This window comes from Hippoglossus hippoglossus, chromosome 10 (assembly GCF_009819705.1).
Source record: "Hippoglossus hippoglossus isolate fHipHip1 chromosome 10, fHipHip1.pri, whole genome shotgun sequence".
Lineage (NCBI taxonomy): Eukaryota > Metazoa > Chordata > Actinopteri > Pleuronectiformes > Pleuronectidae > Hippoglossus > Hippoglossus hippoglossus.
The window spans coordinates 2,956,374-2,976,181 of NC_047160.1; the positions used below are offsets into that span (position 1 = coordinate 2,956,374).

Consider the following 19,808-nt stretch of genomic DNA (forward strand, 5'->3'; position numbering starts at 1 on the left):
TGTTTGTTACCTGAGGCCTTGGGTTACATGGGTGAAGACTGCAAACTCCAGACTTTTTGCTTTATAATCTAAATATGTATATTGTCATCTAACAATATATCAGCAAATATGTATTCAAGGTTGTCAGATACTTCTTCGTAACTTACATTGCTGAACTCAAGCTGTTTTCAGACATGACCTGCGGAGGAACTGAGTCTGGACTTTCTCCACAGTTTGCTTTCAACAACGCATTCTCAGATGTGTTCACAACAACAAGAAATCCGCCACAGGATTCAGATGAGGGGTGATGCAGGCAGAGGCAGGACCTCACGTATTATTTTCGCTGCGGAGATCCCCTGTTTTTGTTTATCTACACCAGCATCGGCTCTAATCACCACAAATTCTCATGACATCTTCATCAGTGTGTTCACATCAGCTCCTCAGGACTTTCGGACTTTACATTCGGGGGCCAGACAGCGAGAAAGTCTGCAGAAACTCCGGAGGCTTTGACTCAGATATCTGCGTTCCCTCCTCTGGTGAAACTGTGGAGGATCTCTGGAGTTCAGTTCATGTCTGAAAGCAACTTGAGCGATACGGGTGACCAGCATACTGAGAAAAGTTGCCAAGACTCATGAGGGCTGAAAAGATTAATGCAACATAAGTTCTTTAATGAATGCACTCATGACCTTAGAAGGGCACCGTTCAAGCACTTTATTATTCCCACAAATACGTCAAATGTCCAAGTTAAAATCCTGCTAAATTAAACTGCACCACATTGTGCATGTAATGGGGTGGTTGGATTTTTCATCCTTCTGAAATAAACAAGCCCCTTGTGGTTTGTGTAAAGCACACGGAGGATACATCAACAGAGAATGGTGGAGTAACATCTCTGATCTCTGAAATCAATCTGTTCTAGAAAATAGCACATAGGAGGCCCAACCCCTGATGAGTCCTCTGGCAGGAGAACAGCTCCAACACCAGCGTCACCAGCATTAATAGCCAGCATGTAATGTCTGGTAAAGTCAGGGGAAGCCAGAACAAGGGCTCCAGTAAGCTCACAGAAAGCTGGAACACCTAATGCTGCTATTTGCAGCACATGAGTCAAATTTTCCAATGGTGATTGATGCCCACCTGTGATTAAGGGATGTTAACTTTCTTTTGTTGTGGAGTTATGAGCTATATTTGACCCATAAATGTAGTTTTCTTGATAAATTAATGTGATTTTAAAAGAACAGTCATATAATTTAATTTACAGCTCAAAATACACATTAAAATGTGCAGTATCTCTTTAGCTCCTTATGATCTGTGCATTAGTTAAGCTTAAATTAATAAATGTTAGTGAAACCACATTTCATTTGACAAAATATGCATAAATCACGATCATCAGTACTTGTATTAGGTGAATATACATTGTTCACAGACACTGCTGTCCTCCACTTGTCCTCTGGCCTGATCACCAACTTCCACACCCTCACAGATGCAGTGAATTAGAGTTCATTATTAGCAGCATGTGCCTGAGTGAGTGTGACCACGAGGGAGCGGCCACACCGACTGGGACTTTCCTCAATAACCGAGCCTGTCACAACACATTAACAACTAAGGCCATTGTTCCTTTGAGAGTCCTGAAGCAGTGTCAGCACTGAGACGCTGGCAGCTGAATGACTCTCAGTCACTACACTTATAAACCTTCCTGAAGTTTAACTCATGTTAATTTCTGCTGGTGTATAGTTCCGTTTTTGGGAGCTGGGAGTGACTGATTAGAGTTGGTATAGTTACATAGTCAACATAACACATCCTACACTACAAACATTACTGATTAACTGAAGTACATATTTCTTACTAATTTAATTTACTTGAATACATTTAAATTTTAATTTAAACTTTCATGTGTGGTCTCCAGTTGAGTCCTTCCTTTGAGTCAGGTCGTGGAGAAACGGGGGCTTGTCAAGCCAAGTCCAGGCTCTACTAGAGTCTGTTGCAGGGTGTGTTCTTTAGTGTGGGGGAGAAAGTGGTTAGAGCAACAGGGATGACATCCAGGGTTCTATAAGGAGTTGCTCTCCTTCAAACGAACTGCTGCCAAAGAAGTTGCAATTACCTAAAGACAAAACTGCTACATGATTCTGAATTCAGGAAGACAGAGAGTCAAAATAGTGATGATGATTTTCGTGACACAGAAGAATTCAACAATGACAATAACAGTGAAACAAGTGTAACCCAGGCAAGCATCCTTTGTCGCTCACCTTCCGTTACAGTTGTTTCCATTGTGGATGTGTTTTCAATGTGGTTGTGTTTCCATTGTGTGGCATTTGTACTTGTGTCTTTTGCATTTGTGTTTTCCATTCAAGCGCTTGTGTGCGACGTCTTAGCCAACATAGTGTCCAGAGGTTTTTTAGTCATTTCAAAAATGTTATCAGCTAGAGCAAATAGTATAAATGTGTTCAATTATAATAAGTTAAACTGTGAGGCTGCATTTGTCCACTGCGTTTGAAGGAGCCTTTGAAATTGGAAAGCCTGGACAAGTTGCTGTAATGCAATAGGTCTCAAATTGCAGCCTCCAAAAGGTGCGACACCTGATTTTGTCCATTAGCTGTTTCATATGTATTTCTACCATGAGAAGTAATTAGTTATGATAGGATAAGGTATTCCTTAATTTGTCTCACTACAAGAAAATCTGCAAATTTATAAAAAAACTAATAGTTCAGTAAGACTTGTGGTATATTCCAGGCCACTGAATCCAGATGAAAAGTTAGCTCAAACACAATGAAACTAAGTAAATTTTGTCAAAGTCTCTTCAAAAATGCAAATTCTCAACAGGAATAACACACATTTGCCAGTTTGACTCACAATAATCTATTTCAGTTGTGTCATGTTACTGTCTATGTTGTGACAAGTGGCCTGCTTTTGTTCCCAGCAGCACAATCCTTCTATATAGAAGTTAAAGAATTGTATGTCATAACTATACTTTACAGTCCAATGTCTTTGTCCATTCAGCCCAGTCAGGTAGTTCCTGTCACAATGAATCAAGCATGGAACAATTTAGTCTACACAAAAAATGTGTGCAGAGATAATGTGCCACATTTCCCTTCGTGGCAGCCACAGCCACTCCATTTCAACCACTGTTGTTAACATGCATAACAATACTTGGTGTTTTATTCTACTGGGATGATTACAGATGATAGTAAATTATTCAGCCAATCTGCCAAAAGTACATTAAATCATATTAAGTTGATTCGGACAGCAGTGAAAAGGATCCGGGGCTATCTGCAATTATCCACATTAAAGCCCAAGTGATGCCATCATATTCAGTAAATGAAGTAAATGCCCACTCACAACAAACCACAGCTTACTTACAGGAGTGATAAAAACACTCCCCTAAATTCCCTCTGACAGAAGAGCTTTAAAATGCTGAATCCACTTAAAATCTGACACACTGATGTGGATTGAACAATAAATCAAAAAGCAAGTGAAGGACATGTTATAAGACTAGAGGTGGGTGGAGAAGCCAAGAACTGCACTCAAGTAAAAGTAGTTATTCAGCATAACAAGTGCTCAAAAGTAAAGGGAATCATAAGAAAACTAGCATTACTGCACTGCGGTTGTATGCCTATGCCAACCAGTGCAGTTATTATGTATATATTTCTCCATACGTTTTGTTCCAGATTCATGTACTGGTCACTGTAACCTTTACCTTTGACATCTGAAACACAATAACATTATCTTTGAGTCCAAGTGACAACTGATCAAAGGATGAAGAAATTCCTCAAGCAGTCTTGAGATATCACATTCAACAAGCTAGAAACGTTACCTTGACCCTTGACCACTTGGATCCAATCAATTTATTGGTGATTCCAAGTCAATTGTGCCAGATGTAATGGAATCCCCTACAGGAAGTTCTAATATGTCACATTCGCTGTTACCTTGACCTTTGACCTTCAAGCACCAAAATCAAATCAGTTCATCTTTGAGTCCAAGTGAAAGTTTGTACCAAATTTGAAGACATTCCCTCAAGCGAATATCATGTTCAAGAAAAACATAAACATACTTTTTTGAGGCCACCTTGACTTTGGCTACCAAGATCAAATCCAAGCTAAAGACAATGTTTGTGCCAAATGTGAAATAATTCCCTCAAGGCGCTTCAGAGATATTGCATTCACAAGGTGAAAAATATGCTTTGTGAGGTCACAGTGACCTTGACCTTTGAGTCATCTTCAAATTAAAGGGATCGTTTGTAAAAAATTTGAAGACAATCCCTCAAGCTGATCTTAAGATATCACGTTTAAAAAAACATAAACATACGTTGTGAGGCCACTGTGACCTTGACCTTTGACCTTGGCTACTATTATCAAGTGAGTTAATCCTTGACTCTAAGTGAATGTTTGTGCCAAATGTAATATAATTCCTTAATGCGTTCTAGAGATATCACCTTCACAAGGCAAAAAATGTGCTTTATGAAGTCACCGTTATCTGACCTTTGACCTTTGAGAACCAAAATCTAATCCTTGAGTACGAATGAATATTCCTCCCAAATTTGAGGAAGTTCCCTCAAGGCATTCTTGAGATATCGCGTTTGTGGGAATGGGACATACGTACGGAGAGATGGACGGACAACCCGAAGACATAATGTCTCCAGCCACTGGCTGTCGCTAGCCTACAGGCATGTAAAGTCGAAGAGTGCAGGTGAGGCTTTTGAATGTTATGGTTATAGTCTTTTTCATAGTGACTGACTTATTGCTTGAATAAGTCAATCATCTGAAACTTTCACACAACCATAAAACGCTGCTCAGAAGATTCCAGTCTCAAAATGTATGTAAATGATGGTCAATGAAACATTCCTGGCATCACATATATCTCCTGGTCAATGTTTTTTGAGCAGTGAAATCCACTTTAAAACTGTGGTTACGTGATAATCGGATTGTTTTAATATCATCAATTTTAAAACCTAATTGCACCGGCAGTGCTTACCACACATACCCATTTTTATTAAAAAATGTTTTGTTAATCATCAATCTTAAATGAAAATGTGTTTCCTGATCTGTAGACATCTGTGTAACCACCCGTTCATCTACTACTACTGCTGCTACTACATTCAAATACACTTAATGTAGTTATTCTGAGTAGCCAAAATAGAATAATTACCAGTAATGTTTGGCAGCAAGATCAGACTTTCTGGAGTTTCATGCAGGATCAACCAAATACACTGCATTAATGTACTGTAACCATAGGAAACCCAACAAATATCAGTCAAAATGTATTCACAATATTCATCCCATATTTAAGGACAATCATGAAACGTGAATATATTTAATACTAAGCAGGAAATTCCAATGTACATTTCTGATGTTTACAAAAGACACAATGGCCTTGTATCTGTCAAAGTTGAGCTGTAACACATCTGAAAGATTAACAGCATTAAAATATTCGAACATGATATCAATATTTGGTCCAAACACTACAAATTGTTAGATTACACAATATTTGTATATTCTTTGCATGCAGTCCCACATTTCCCATCTTCTGACATGCAAACACTTCAAAAAGTGTTAAAAAGGCACCAGACACGTACCTTGTACAAACTGTGCCTGCTGACCTGTTCTCTTTCCCCATTAGGATCACACCAGCCGTGTAATGATTGAGGATGTAAATGGTATTCCCCAAATGACATTGACTGGCTATGTCATGAGGGAGACACTCGATGACCTTTTGTTGACATGGAAACAAGGAGTGTAGTAATAGTAAAATCCATTTGCATTTCTACAAATTATCAACAGGCTAACTGTGTGGCTTGAAAAAAAAATAAATTACTTATTTACTTACTACTAGAACTGACACCACATTTTTTTTAAACACAGCACACAAACGCCTGTTATTATCTGCGTGATACAGAAAAGTAGTAGTAATGAGTAAAAAAATGTATTTTTCTAATCACCCAGACAGATTCACTGATTGGACTCAGGTCCTGAGTAGAGAGATTCTGACTGGACGTTGCTACTGGGAGGTGGAGGTGAGAGGAGAAGGAGGAGTTTGTATAGCAGTCACATACAATAATATCAGCAGAGCAGGGAGGTTAAATGAATGTGGATTTGGATTAAATGATAAATCTTGGTCGTTATGTTGTCATGGAAACAGCTATGACTTTTATTACAACGACATCATGACGCCAGTGTCAGGTCCTCGGTCCTCCAGAGTAGGATTGTACCTGGATCAAGTGCAGGTGTTCTATCCTTCTACAGCGTCACTGACATCATGACTGACCTCCACAGAGTCCAGACCACATTCACTCAGCCTCTCTATGCTGGAGTTAGGGTTTGTTATGGAGTCACAACTGAGTTCTGTAAACTCAAATAGACTTGAGTCATTAAAAGCAGTGATTTAGATTCTGTGTTTAAATCTTTAACTTCTTTTGTCTCCATGTTTGTTGATCAAACTTCGTCGTGGTGACGTTTCTGCTCCGCACAGAGATCAGCTGTCAATCAAACACTGACCTTCCTTTATCACAGAATCACTGAACAAGAGTCATTGAACAGACTTTACTGATGAAATGATCAATGAACTCAGAGTGCCAACATGTCCAACAGATGTATAAAGCAGATGTATAAAAGCAATAAAAGTCTAATGTGTGAAGAAGCTGAAAGTTGAAATAAAGAATGAATCCAGTCTGTTCTTTTGTCTTCATTCCAGGATCTTGTTCAAAACTGATGGAGACAAAGTGAAACTCCTGTGAGAGAATAACTGAGGCAGTTTCCTCCTGAAACTCCACAAGCCTCAGTGTTCATGTTCAGTCTCTGTCGTTGCAGATTTTCTGCACTAAAAAAGCTTCTGGCTGGTGCCAGTGACTGTAGAACAGTCTCACTCCCTATGAAGAGAAACAGATCTCAGCTCCTCCCTCTCTCGTTCACTACCTGCAGTGACTCATCTCCCACAGGTCACAGCTTTTTGTTCACTGGTCCTTACACTTACACACCTGTGAAGGGAGGAGACAGAGAAATGAGCAACGTTTTCTTTCGCTCGCTGATTTTCAAAACCCAGAACTTGTTTGTGATCTCAGTGGATGAAGAGAGTTTGTCACACAGATTTAAAGAAGTGGAGAAATAATTGTTTGGTGAAGTTTCAGAGTGAAGACGTTGAGTTGAGTCCTGACACACATGCAACATATTGGAGATATTGTGATGTTGCGGACTTGAGGTCGTTCTGTTTATCGTGCTGTTGATTTTCATGAGGATGAAACTTCACAACGAGTTTGTCGTGTTGCTTTAGTGTTTCACATCGTCACCTCACGGACAGATGGTCCTGGGTCGTACAGTTTGAATCCAGACTTGATCAAAACTTCTTGACACCAAATTTGTCCGAGGTTTAACCCACAAAACAAACTTTGCTGCTTGAAGAGGTTTTGTAATTTATGTAGAGTTGAAACAGTAAACGGCAAAAACACTCAGGATTAGGTTCCTGAAGACTGGGATCGATTTTATCATTTTCTTTGATAAAAGCTGAACAGTTGTTGACATGTTCCTTTGCTCTTTCTCATTTTTCTTCTTTAGAACTCCATTAACTTTGCTGTAAATCTGTATAATCTCTGGCTGCACGTGCTGTTGTGACAGCTCAGCTTAACACTGAGAGGGACAGAGTTTTATAAATAAGAGTCTAAGAATCTGAAACAACCTGAGGAAATATAGCAGGCTGAGTCAGAAGCTTCCTTTAAATCAGGGGTCTTCAACGTTTTTCAGGCCAAGGACCCCCAAACTGTTGGAGAGATGGAGCAGGGACCCCTACTATATATATTGTATAAAATTGTGTTTTATATTAAACTGGGCCTAGTGCCATGTATAAACATAGCTACCCTGTTATTGTGCATTCAATACTAAGCTATTCAAATATTACACAGGCTCATATATTCATGTTTTTAGGGTTAATCTCTGGCTGCATGTGCTGTTGTAACAGCTCATTTTAACACTGAGGGGGACAGAGTTTTATAAATAAGATTCTGAGACTCTGAAACAACCTGAGGAAATATAGCAGGCTGAGTCAGAAGCTTCCTTTGAATCCAAACTTCAAACGTGTTGTTATTGTACCACGATTCGATCTAATTCTAGTTTTTAAAGTGTGGTCATGATTACATTTCTGTCACCTGTAGTGTGTTTATACTTTTACTCTTTCATAAGTGTTTTTTTATGTATTTTTACTTGTGTTTTTCATTTGTGAAGCACTTTGTAAGTTGGTTTTTATTCCATTGAAAAGATTCGTTAACTTTTCTGGAAACTTAGAAAAATGTGAATCTTACAACCTGTGCTGTTGTGAGCTGAATGTGACAGTTCCCAGTGCAACTATTCACTTTGAAATGTGATAACACAGATCAAAAAAACTCACCAACAGCTCATCGTAGTGAAATACAGTAAATCCTGAAAAACCAACAACTTCTTCCTCAGACACAACCAGCTCCTCCCAGTCAGGATACATCTTTGTCTCCTCCCTTCACAGGTGTGTAAGTGTAAGGACCAGTGAACAACAAGCCGTGACCTGTGGGAGATGAGTCACTGCAGGTAGTGAACAAGGAGGGTGTAGCAGAGATCTGTATCTGTTCAGAGGGAGTGAGACTGTTCTACAGTCACTGGCACCAGCTGAAATGGAGCAGCAAGAAAATCAACTGGACAGAGAAAGATTCTGCTGTTCGATCTGTCTGGATCCGCTGAAGGATCCGGTGACTACTGGCTGTGGACACAGCTTCTGTATGAGCTGTATTAAAAACCACTGGGACAAAGAGGATGTGAGAGGAAGCTACAGCTGCCCTCAGTGTGGCCAGACCTTCACACCGAGGCCTGTCCTGGCGAAAAGCACCATGTTAGGTGATTTACTGGAGGAGCTGAAGAACACTGGATTCCAAGCTGCTCCTGCTGATCACTGCTATGCTGGACCTGAAGATGTGGCCTGTGATGTCTGCACTGGGAGAAAACTGAAAGCTCTCAAGTCCTGTTTAGTTTGTTTGGCCTCTTATTGTGAAAAACACCTCCAGCCTCATCTTCAGTCAGCTCCTTTTAAGGTGCACAAGCTGGTGGAGCCCTCGGAGAAGCTCCAGGAGAACTTCTGCTCTCGTCACGATGAGGTGATGAAGATGTTCTGCCGCACTGATCAGCAGTGTATCTGTTATTTCTGCTCTGTGGATGAACATAAAGACCACGACATAGTGTCAGCTGCAGCAGAAAGGACTGAGAGGCAGAGAAACCTCGGGCTGAGGAGACAAACAATCCAGCAGAGACTCCAGGACAGAGAGAAAGATGTGAAGCTGCTTCAATAGGAAGAGGAGGCCGTCAATGGCTCTGCTTATAAAGCAGTGAAGGACAGTGAGAAGATCTTCACTGAGCTGATCCGTCTGCTGGAGAAAAGAAGCTCTGATGTGAAGCAGCAGATCAGATCCCAGCAGGAAACTGAAGTGAGTCGAGTCAGAGAGCTTCAGGAGAGACTGGAGCAGGAGATCACTGAGCTGAAGAGGAAAGACCATGAACTGAAGCAGCTCTCAGACACAGAGGATCACAACCAGTTTCTACACAACTACTCCTCACTGTCACCACTCAGTGAATCTACACACTCATCCAGCATCAGGATCCGTCCTCTGAGGAACTGTGAGGATGTGACAGCAGCTGTGTCACAGGTCAGAGGTCGACTACAGGACATTCTGAGTGAGACAGAGACAAAGATTTTACAGATTGTGTCTCAAGTGGATGTTTTACTGCCACACCCAGAGCCCAAGACCAGAGCTGACTTCTTAAAATATTCACAGGAAATCACACTGGATCCAAACACAGCAAACAAAGATCTGTTATTATCTGAGGGAAACAGAAAAGTAACACGTATGAGTAAAAAACAGTCTTATTCTGATCACCCAGACAGATTCACTGATTGGCCTCAGGTCCTGAGTAGAGAGATTCTGACTGAGCGTTGTTACTGGGAGGTGGAGGTGAGAGGAGAAGGAGGAGTTTGTATAGCAGTCGCATACAAGAATATCAGCAGAGCAGGAGAATCACTTGAATGTAGATTTGGATGCAATGATAGATCTTGGTCATTATATTGTCATGGAAACAGTTATATCTTTTCTTACAACAGGATCAACACTACAGTGTCAGGTCCTCGGTCCTCCAGAGTAGGAGTGTACCTTGATCACAGTGCAGGTGTTCTGTCCTTCTACAGCATCACTGGCACCATGACTCTCCTCCACAGAGTCCAGACCACATTCACTCAGCCTCTCTATGCTGGAGTTAGGGTTTATTATTCTGGAGCCACAACTGAGTTCTGTAAACTCAAATAGACTCGAGTCATTAAAAGCAGTGATTTAGATTTGGTGTTTAAATCTTTAACTTCTTTTGTCTCCATGTTTGTTGATCAAACTTCGTCGTGGTGACGTTTCTGCTCTGCACAGAGATCAGCTGTCAATCAAACACTGACCTTCCTTTATCACACATATTTAGTTCTCACTTTGTAAAGACACAAATCTATAATTACACTGACATGAATGTGTTTGAAAGAACTAATGTTGCTGTTGTTTTCTAAATCAATGTAGAAATAAGATTCTGTGATGTTTTAGAACCTGTATTGATCCTGATCATCATCAATGAACTGATTATTTGTTCTTTTCTTTTCGACTTGTGAGATGGAGGTGAAACAAACTGATTGTGTGTCCATGAAATCACTGAACAAGAGTCATTGAACAGACTTTACTGATGAAATGATCAATGAACTCAGAGTGTCAACATGTCCAACAGATGTATAAAGCAATACAAATCTAATGTGTGAAGAAGCTGAAAGTTGAAATAAAGAATAAATCCAGTCTGTTCTTTTGTCTTCATTCCAGGATCTCATTCAAAGCTGATGGAGACAAAGTGAAACTCCTGTGAAAGAATAACTGAGGCAGTTTTCCTCCTTAAACTCCACAAGCCTCAGTGTTCATGTTCAGTCTCTGTCGTTGCAGATTTTCTGCACTAAAACAGCTTCATTGCAGAGAAATGACTAAAGGTTTTTTTTCACTCGCTGATTTTCAAAACCCAGAACTTGTTTGTGATCTCAGTGGATGAAGAGAGTTTGTCACACAGATTTGAAGAAGTGGAGAAATAATAGTTTGATGAAGTTTCAGAGTGAAGACATTGAGTTGAGTCCTGACACACATGCGACATATTGGAGATATTGTGATGTTGCGGACTTGAGGTCGTTCTGTTTATCGTGCTGTTGATTTTCATGAGGATGAAACTTCACGAGTTTGTCGTGTTGCTTTAGTGTTTCACATCGTCACCTCACGGACAGATGGTCCTGGGTCGTACAGTTTGAATCCAGACTTGATCAAAACTTCTTGACACCAAATTTGTCCGAGGTTTAACCCACAAAACAACCTTTGCTGCTTGAAGAGGTTTTGTAATTTATGTAGAGTTGAAACAGTAAACAGCAAAACCACTCAGGATTAGGTTCCTGACGACTGGGATCGATTTTATCATTTTCTTTGATAAAAGCTGAACAGTTGTTGACATGTTCCTTTGCTCTTTCTCATTTTTCTTCTTTAGAACTCCATTAACTTTGCTGTAAATCTGTATAATCTCTGGCTGCACGTGCTGTTGTGACAGCTCAGCTTAACACTGAGGGGGACAGAGTTTTATAAATAAGAGTCTGAGAATCTGAAACAACCTGAGGAAATATAGCAGGCTGAGTCAGAAGCTTCCTTTAAATCAGGGGTCTTCAACATTTTTCAGGCCAAGGACCCCCAAACTGATGGAGAGATGGAGCAGGGACCCCTACTATATATATTGTATAAAATTGTGTTTTATATTAAACTGGGCCTAGTGCCATGTATAAACATAGCTACCCTGTTATAGTGCATTCAATACTAAGCTATTCAAATATTACACAGGCTCATATATTCATGTTTTTAATTTAAACATGTGCAAGGTACAGGGTGGCCGTGCCACTGCCATTTATCAACATACATCTTGCATACAACACTAAGCTATTAAAATAATTCACAGATTCATGTTTTTATTTTAAAGATACATGTAGAAGGGACAGTGAATCCTCAAGCAATCTGTGGATGGCACACATACTCCCACATTAGTGAGATGTCTGACCCTGATGAGTAGCACACAACTTATCTAACCTTGGACGGATGGAGGTTGTCAGGCAGAGGGTCATATCAGCCTCACAACATGTTGGATGCATGTTAATGTGTATTTAAAGACATTTAAATTTGTGGGAAAAAGATTTAAAAAATATAAAAAATTGTCTAATCAACCAGAAATTCTGCGAACCCCCTGCAGTACCTCCGCGGACCCCCTGTTGAAGACCTCTGCTTTAAATCCAAACTTCAAACGTGCTGTTATCGTTCCACGATTTAATCTAATTCTAGTTTTTAAAGTGTGGTCATGATTACATTTCTGTCACCTGTAGTGTTTTTATACTTTTACTCTTTCATGAGTGTGTTTTAACGTATTTTTTCTTGTGTTTTTCATTTGTGAAGCACTTTGTAAGTTGGTTTTTATTCCATTGAAAAGATTCGTTAACTTTTCTGGAAACTTTGAAAAATGTGAATCTTACAACCTGTGCTGTTGTGAGCTGCATGTGACAGTTCCCAGTGCAACTATTCACTTTGAAATGTGATAACACAGATAAAAAAACTCACCAACAGCTCATCGTAGTGAAATGCCGTAAATCCTGAAAAACCAACAACTTCTTCCTCAGACACAACCAGCTCCTCCCAGTCAGGATATTTCTTTGTCTCCTCCCTTCACAGGTGTGTAAGTGTAAGGACCTGTGAACAACAAGCCGTGACCTGTGGGAGATGAGTCACTGCAGGTAGTGAACAAGGAGGGTGTAGCAGAGATCTGTATCTGTTCAGAGGGAGTGAGACTGTTCTACAGTCACTGGCACCAGCTGAAATGGAGCGGCAAGAAAATCAACTGGACAGAGAAAGATTCTGCTGTTCGATCTGTCTGGATCTGCTGAAGGATCCGGTGACTACTGGCTGTGGACACAGCTTCTGTATGAGCTGTATTAAAAACCACTGGGACAAAGAGGACGTGAGAGGAAGCTACAGCTGCCCTCAGTGTGGCCAGACCTTCACACCGAGGCCTGTCCTGGTGAAAAGCACCATGTTAGCTGATTTACTGGAGGAGCTGAAGAACACTGGACTCCAAGCTGCTCCTGCTGATCACTGCTATGCTGGACCTGAAGATGTGGCCTGTGATGTCTGCACTGGGAGAAAACTGAAAGCTCTCAAGTCCTGTTTAGTTTGTTTGGCCTCTTATTGTGAAAAACACCTCCAGCCTCATCTTCAGTCTGCTCCATTTAAGAAGCACAAGGTGGTGGAGCCCTCGGAGAAGCTCCAGGAGAACTTCTGCTCTCGTCACGATGAGGTGATGAAGATGTTCTGCCGCACTGATCAGCAGTGTATCTGTTATCTCTGCACAGTCGATGAACATAAAGACCACGACACAGTGTTAGCTGCAGTAGAAAGGACTGAGAGGCAGAGAAACCTCGGGCTGAGGAGACAAACAATCCAGCAGAGACTCCAGGACAGAGAGAAAGATGTGAAGCTGCTTCAACAGGAAGAGGAGGCCGTCAATGGCTCTGCTTATAAAGCAGTGAAGGACAGTGAGAAGATCTTCACTAAGCTGATCCGTCTGCTGAAGAAAAGAAGCTTTGATGTGAAGCAGCAGATCAGATCCCAGCAGCAAACTGAAGTGAGTCGAGTCAGAGAGCTTCAGGAGAGACTGGAGCAGGAGATCACTGAGCTGAAGAGGAAAGACCATGAACTGAAGCAGCTCTCAGACACAGAGGATCACAACCAGTTTCTACACAACTACTCCTCACTGTCACCACTCAGTGAATCTACACACTCATCCAGCATCAGGATCCGTCCTCTGAGGTACTTTGAGGACGTGACAGCAGCTGTGTTACAGGTCAGAGGTTTACTACAGGACATTCTGAGTGAGACAGAGACAAAGATTTTACAGATTGTGTCTCAAGTGGATGTTTTACTGCCACACCCAGAGCCCAAGACCAGAGCTGACTTCTTAAAATATTCACAGGAAATCACACTGGATCCAAACACCGCAAACAAAGATCTGTTATTATCTGAGGGAAACAGAAAAGTAACACGTATGAGTAAAAAACAGTCTTATTCTGATCACCCAGACAGATTCACTGATTGGCCTCAGGTCCTGAGTAGAGAGATTCTGACTGAGCGTTGTTACTGGGAGGTGGAGGTGAGAGGAGAAGGAGGAGTTTGTATAGCAGTCGCATACAAGAATATCAGCAGAGCAGGAGAATCACTTGAATGTAGATTTGGATGCAATGATAAATCTTGGTCATTATATTGTCATGGAAACAGTTATATCTTTTCTTACAACAGGATCAACACTCAAGTGTCAGGTCCTCGGTCCTCCAGAGTAGGAGTGTACCTTGATCACAGTGCAGGTGTTCTGTCCTTCTACAGCATCACTGGCACCATGACTCTCCTCCACAGAGTCCAGACCACATTCACTCAGCCTCTCTATGCTGGAGTTAGGGTTTATTATTCTGGAGCCACAGCTGAGTTCTGTAAACTCAAATAGACTTGAGTCATTAAAAGCAGTGATTTAGATTTGGTGTTTAAATCTTTAACTTCTTTTGTCTCCATGTTTGTTGATCAAACTTCGTCGTGGTGACGTTTCTGCTCCACACAGAGATCAGCTGTCAATCAAACACTGACCTTCCTTTATCACACATATTTAGTTCTCACTTTGTAAAGACACAAATCTATAATTACACTGACATGAATGTGTTTGAAAGAACTAATGTTGCTGTTGTTTTCTAAATCAATGTAGAAATAAGATTCTGTGATGTTTTAGAACCTGTATTGATCCTGATCATCATCAATGAACTGATTATTTGTTCTTTTCTTTTCCACTTGTGAGATGGAGGTGAAACAAACTGATTGTGTGTCCATGAAATCACTGAACAAGAGTCATTGAACAGACTTTACTGATGAAATGATCAATGAACTCAGAGTGTCAACATGTCCAACAGATGTATAAAGCAATACAAATCTAATGTGTGAAGAAGCTGAAAGTTGAAATAAAGAATAAATCCAGTCTGTTCTTTTGTCTTCATTCCAGGATCTCATTCAAAGCTGATGGAGACAAAGTGAAACTCCTGTGAAAGAATAACTGAGGCAGTTTTCCTCCTTAAACTCCACAAGCCTCAGTGTTCATGTTCAGTCTCTGTCGTTGCAGATTTTCTGCACTAAAACAGCTTCATTGCAGAGAAATGACTAAAGGTTTTTTTCACTCGCTGATTTTCAAAACCCAGAACTTGTTTGTGATCTCAGTGGATGAAGAGAGTTTGTCACACAGATTTGAAGAAGTGGAGAAATAATTGTTTGGTGAAGTTTCAGAGTGAAGACGTTGAGTTGAGTCCTGACACACATGCGACATATTGGAGATATTGTGATGTTGCGGACTTGAGGTCGTTCTGTTTATCGTGCTGTTGATTTTCATGAGGATGAAACTTCACGAGTTTGTCGTGTTGCTTTAGTGTTTCACATCGTCACCTCACGGACAGATGGTCCTGGGTCGTACAGTTTGAATCCAGACTTGATCAAAACTTCTTGACACCAAATTTGTCCGAGGTTTAACCCACAAAACAAACTTTGCTGCTTGAAGAGGTTTTGTAATTTATGTAGAGTTGAAACAGTAAACAGCAAAACCACTCAGGATTAGGTTCCTGACGACTAGGATCGATTATTTGCTCCATCACAGACAAACTTTATCCAACTGTTTCAGAACAGAAAGAACTTTGTTGTCACTTGTATTATATAGAAACAGTTTGAGCAGTTTATCATTTTCTTTGATAAAAGCTGAACAGTTGTTGACATGTTCCTTTGCTCTTTCTCATTTTTCTTCTTTAGAACTCCATTAACTTTGCTGTAAATCTGTATAATCTCTGGCTGCACGTGCTGTTGTGACAGCTCAGCTTAACACTGAGAGGGACAGAGTTTTATAAATAAGAGTCTGAGAATCTGAAACAACCTGAGGAAATATAGCAGGCTGAGTCAGAAGCTTCCTTTAAATCAGGGGTCTTCAACGTTTTTCAGGCCAAGGACCCCCAAACTGTTGGAGAGATGGAGCAGGGACCCCTACTATATATATTGTATAAAATTGTGTTTTATATTAAACTGGGCCTAGTGCCATGTATAAACATAGCTACCCTGTTATTGTGCATTCAATACTAAGCTATTCAAATATTACACAGGCTCATATATTCATGTTTTTAGGGTTAATCTCTGGCTGCATGTGCTGTTGTAACAGCTCATTTTAACACTGAGGGGGACAGAGTTTTATAAATAAGATTCTGAGACTCTGAAACAACCTGAGGAAATATAGCAGGCTGAGTCAGAAGCTTCCTTTAAATCCAAACTTCAAACGTGTTGTTATTGTACCACGATTCGATCTAATTCTAGTTTTTAAAGTGTGGTCATGATTACATTTCTGTCACCTGTAGTGTGTTTATACTTTTACTCTTTCATAAGTGTTTTTTTATGTATTTTTACTTGTGTTTTTCATTTGTGAAGCACTTTGTAAGTTGGTTTTTATTCCATTGAAAAGATTCGTTAACTTTTCTGGAAACTTAGAAAAATGTGAATCTTACAACCTGTGCTGTTGTGAGCTGAATGTGACAGTTCCCAGTGCAACTATTCACTTTGAAATGTGATAACACAGATCAAAAAAACTCACCAACAGCTCATCGTAGTGAAATGCCGTAAATCCTGAAAAACCAACAACTTCTTCCTCAGACACAACCAGCTCCTCCCAGTCAGGATATTTCTTTGTCTCCTCCCTTCACAGGTGTGTAAGTGTAAGGACCAGTGAACAACAAGCCGTGACCTGTGGGAGATGAGTCACTGCAGGTAGTGAACAAGGAGGGTGTAGCAGAGATCTGTATCTGTTCAGAGGGAGTGAGACTGTTCTACAGTCACTGGCACCAGCTGAAATGGAGCAGCAAGAAAATCAACTGGACAGAGAAAGATTCCGCTGTTCGATCTGTCTGGATCTGGTGAAGGATCCGGTGACTACTGGCTGTGGACACAGCTTCTGTATGAGCTGTATTAAAAACCACTGGGACAAAGAGGATGTGAGAGGAAGCTACAGCTGCCCTCAGTGTGGCCAGACCTTCACACCGAGGCCTGTCCTGGTGAAAAGCACCATGTTAGGTGATTTACTGGAGGAGCTGAAGAAGACTGGATTCCGAGCTGCTCCTGCTGATCACTGCTATGCTGGACCTGAAGATGTGGCCTGTGATGTCTGCACTGGGAGAAAACTGAAAGCTCTCAAGTCCTGTTTAGTTTGTTTGGCCTCTTATTGTGAAAAACACCTCCAGCCTCATCTTCAGTCAGCTCCTTTTAAGGTGCACAAGCTGGTGGAGCCCTCGGAGAAGCTCCAGGAGAACTTCTGCTCTCGTCACGATGAGGTGATGAAGATGTTCTGCCGCACTGATCAGCAGTGTATCTGTTATTTCTGCTCTGTGGATGAACATAAAGACCACGACACAGTGTCAGCTGCAGCAGAAAGGACTGAGAGCCAGAGAAACCTCGGGCTGAGGAGACAAACAATCCAGCAGAGACTCCAGGACAGAGAGAAAGATGTGAAGCTGCTTCAACAGGAAGAGGAGGCCATCAATGGCTCTGCTTATAAAGCAGTGAAGGACAGTGAGAAGATCTTCACTGAGCTGATCCGTCTGCTGGAGAAAAGAAGCTCTGATGTGAAGCAGCAGATCAGATCCCAGCAGGAAACTGAAGTGAGTCGAGTCAGAGAGCTTCAGGAGAGACTGGAGCAGGAGATCACTGAGCTGAAGAGGAAAGACCATGAACTGAAGCAGCTCTCAGACACAGAGGATCACAACCAGTTTCTACACAACTACTCCTCACTGTCACCACTCAGTGAATCTACACACTCATCCAGCATCAGGATCCGTCCTCTGAGGAACTGTGAGGATGTGACAGCAGCTGTGTCACAGGTCAGAGGTCGACTACAGGACATTCTGAGTGAGACAGAGACAAAGATTTTACAGATTGTGTCTCAAGTGGATGTTTTACTGCCACACCCAGAGCCCAAGACCAGAGCTGACTTCTTAAAATATTCACAGGAAATCACACTGGATCCAAACACCGCAAACAAAGATCTGTTATTATCTGGGGGAAACAGAAAAGTAACACATATGAGTAAAAAACAGTCTTATTCTGATCACCCAGACAGATTCACTGATTGGCCTCAGGTCCTGAGTCAAGAGATTCTGACTGAGCGTTGTTACTGGGAGGTGGAGGTGAGAGGAGAAGGAGGAGTTTGTATAGCAGTCGCATACAAGAATATCAGCAGAGCAGGAGAATCACTTGAATGTAGATTTGGATGCAATGATAGATCTTGGTCATTATATTGTCATGGAAACAGTTATATCTTTTCTTACAACAGGATCAACACTCCAGTGTCAGGTCCTCCGTCCTCCAGAGTAGGAGTGTACCTTGATCACAGTGCAGGTGTTCTGTCCTTCTACAGCGTCTCTGGCACCATGACTCTCCTCCACAGAGTCCAGACCACATTCACTCAGCCTCTCTATGCTGGAGTTAGGGTTTATTATTCTGGAGCCACAACTGAGTTCTGTAAACTCAAATAGACTCGAGTCATTAAAAGCAGTGATTTAGATTTGGTGTTTAAATCTTTAACTTCTTTTGTCTCCATGTTTGTTGATCAAAGTTCGTTGTGGTGACGTTTCTGCTCTGCACAGAGATCAGCTGTCAATCAAACACTGACCTTCCTTTATCACACATATTTAGTTCTCACTTTGTAAAGACAGAAATCTATAATTACACTGACATGAATGTGTTTGAAAGGACTAATGTTGCTGTTGTTTTCTAAATCAATGTAGAAATAAGGTTCTGTGATGTTTTAGAACCTGTATTGATCCTGATCATCATCAATGAACTGATTTTTTGTTCTTTTCTTTTCCACTTGTGAGATGGAGGTGAAACAAACTGATTGTGTGTCCATGAAATCACTGAACAAGAGTCATTGAACAGACTTTACTGATGAAATGATCAATGAACTCAGAGTGTCAACATGTCCAACAGATGTATAAAGCAGATGTATAAAAGCAATAAAAGTCTAATGTGTGAAGAAGCTGAAAGTTGAAATAAAGAATAAATCCAGTCTGTTCTTTTGTCTTCATTCCAGGATCTCATTCAAAACTGATGGAGACAAAGTGAAACTCCTGTGAAAGAATAACTGAGGCAGTTTCCTCCTTAAACTCCACAAGCCTCAGTGTTCATGTTCAGTCTCTGTCGTTGCAGATTTTCTGCACTAAAACAGCTTCATTGCAGAGAAATGACCAAAGGTTTCTTTCACTCGCTGATTTTCAAAACCCAGAACTTGTTTGTGATCTCAGTGGATGAAGAGAGTTTGTCACACAGATTTGAAGAAGTGGAGAAATAATTGTTTGGTGAAGTTTCAGAGTGAAGACGTTGAGTTGAGTCCTGACACACATGCGACATATTGGAGATATTGTGATGTTGTGGACTTGAGGTCGTTCCGTTTATCGTGCTGTTGATTTTCATGAGGATGAAACTTCACGAGTTTGTCGTGTTGCTTTAGTGTTTCACATCGTCACCTCACGGACAGATGGTCCTGGGTCGTACAGTTTGAATCCAGACTTGATCAAAACTTCTTGACACCAAATTTGTCCGAGGTTTAACCCACAAAACAAACTTTGCTGCTTGAAGGGGTTTTGTACTTTATGTAGAGTTGAAACAGTAAACGGCAAAAACACTCAGGATT

General features: G+C 40.9%; 2 protein-coding genes, 1 long non-coding RNA gene and 1 pseudogene across 3 annotated transcripts; 3 read left to right on the plus strand and 1 right to left on the minus strand.

Moving 5' to 3' along the window:
* The first annotated feature begins 548 nt into the window (after positions 1–548).
* On the plus strand, positions 549–10,273 carry LOC117769466 (annotated as a pseudogene).
* Positions 10,274–12,461: 2,188 nt separating this feature from the next.
* On the minus strand, positions 12,462–16,821 carry LOC117769467. Its single transcript, XR_004615238.1, has 3 exons — positions 16,780–16,821; positions 15,137–15,138; positions 12,462–12,620 (listed from the first exon to the last, which is right to left on the minus strand). It is a non-coding gene; the product is annotated as an uncharacterized LOC117769467 (long non-coding RNA).
* LOC117769465 (tripartite motif-containing protein 16-like protein) lies at positions 12,882–14,569 on the plus strand. The gene is made up of 2 exons (XM_034598365.1): positions 12,882–13,185; positions 13,414–14,569. The coding sequence occupies exons 1-2, from the start codon at positions 12,882–12,884 to the stop codon at positions 14,556–14,558; spliced, it is 1,449 nt and encodes a 482-aa protein (XP_034454256.1). The 3' UTR covers positions 14,559–14,569.
* A 153-nt stretch (positions 16,822–16,974) lies between the features above and the next one.
* LOC117769464 (tripartite motif-containing protein 16-like) lies at positions 16,975–18,651 on the plus strand. The gene has a single exon (XM_034598364.1). It carries the CDS (start codon positions 16,975–16,977, stop codon positions 18,649–18,651), a length of 1,677 nt encoding a protein of 558 aa, XP_034454255.1.
* The last annotated feature ends 1,157 nt before the right edge of the window (positions 18,652–19,808 follow it).

Excerpts from the sequence above, each read along its gene's own strand:
- LOC117769465 (XM_034598365.1), top strand. The coding sequence starts at position 12,882 with ATGGAGCGGCAAGAAAATCAACTGGACAGAGAAAGATTCTGCTGTTCG. Across the intron at positions 13,186-13,413 it reads TGGACCTGAAGATGTGGCCT|TCGATGAACATAAAGACCAC; the intron begins GTGATGTCTGCA and ends ATCTCTGCACAG.
- LOC117769464 (XM_034598364.1), top strand. The coding sequence starts at position 16,975 with ATGGAGCAGCAAGAAAATCAACTGGACAGAGAAAGATTCCGCTGTTCG.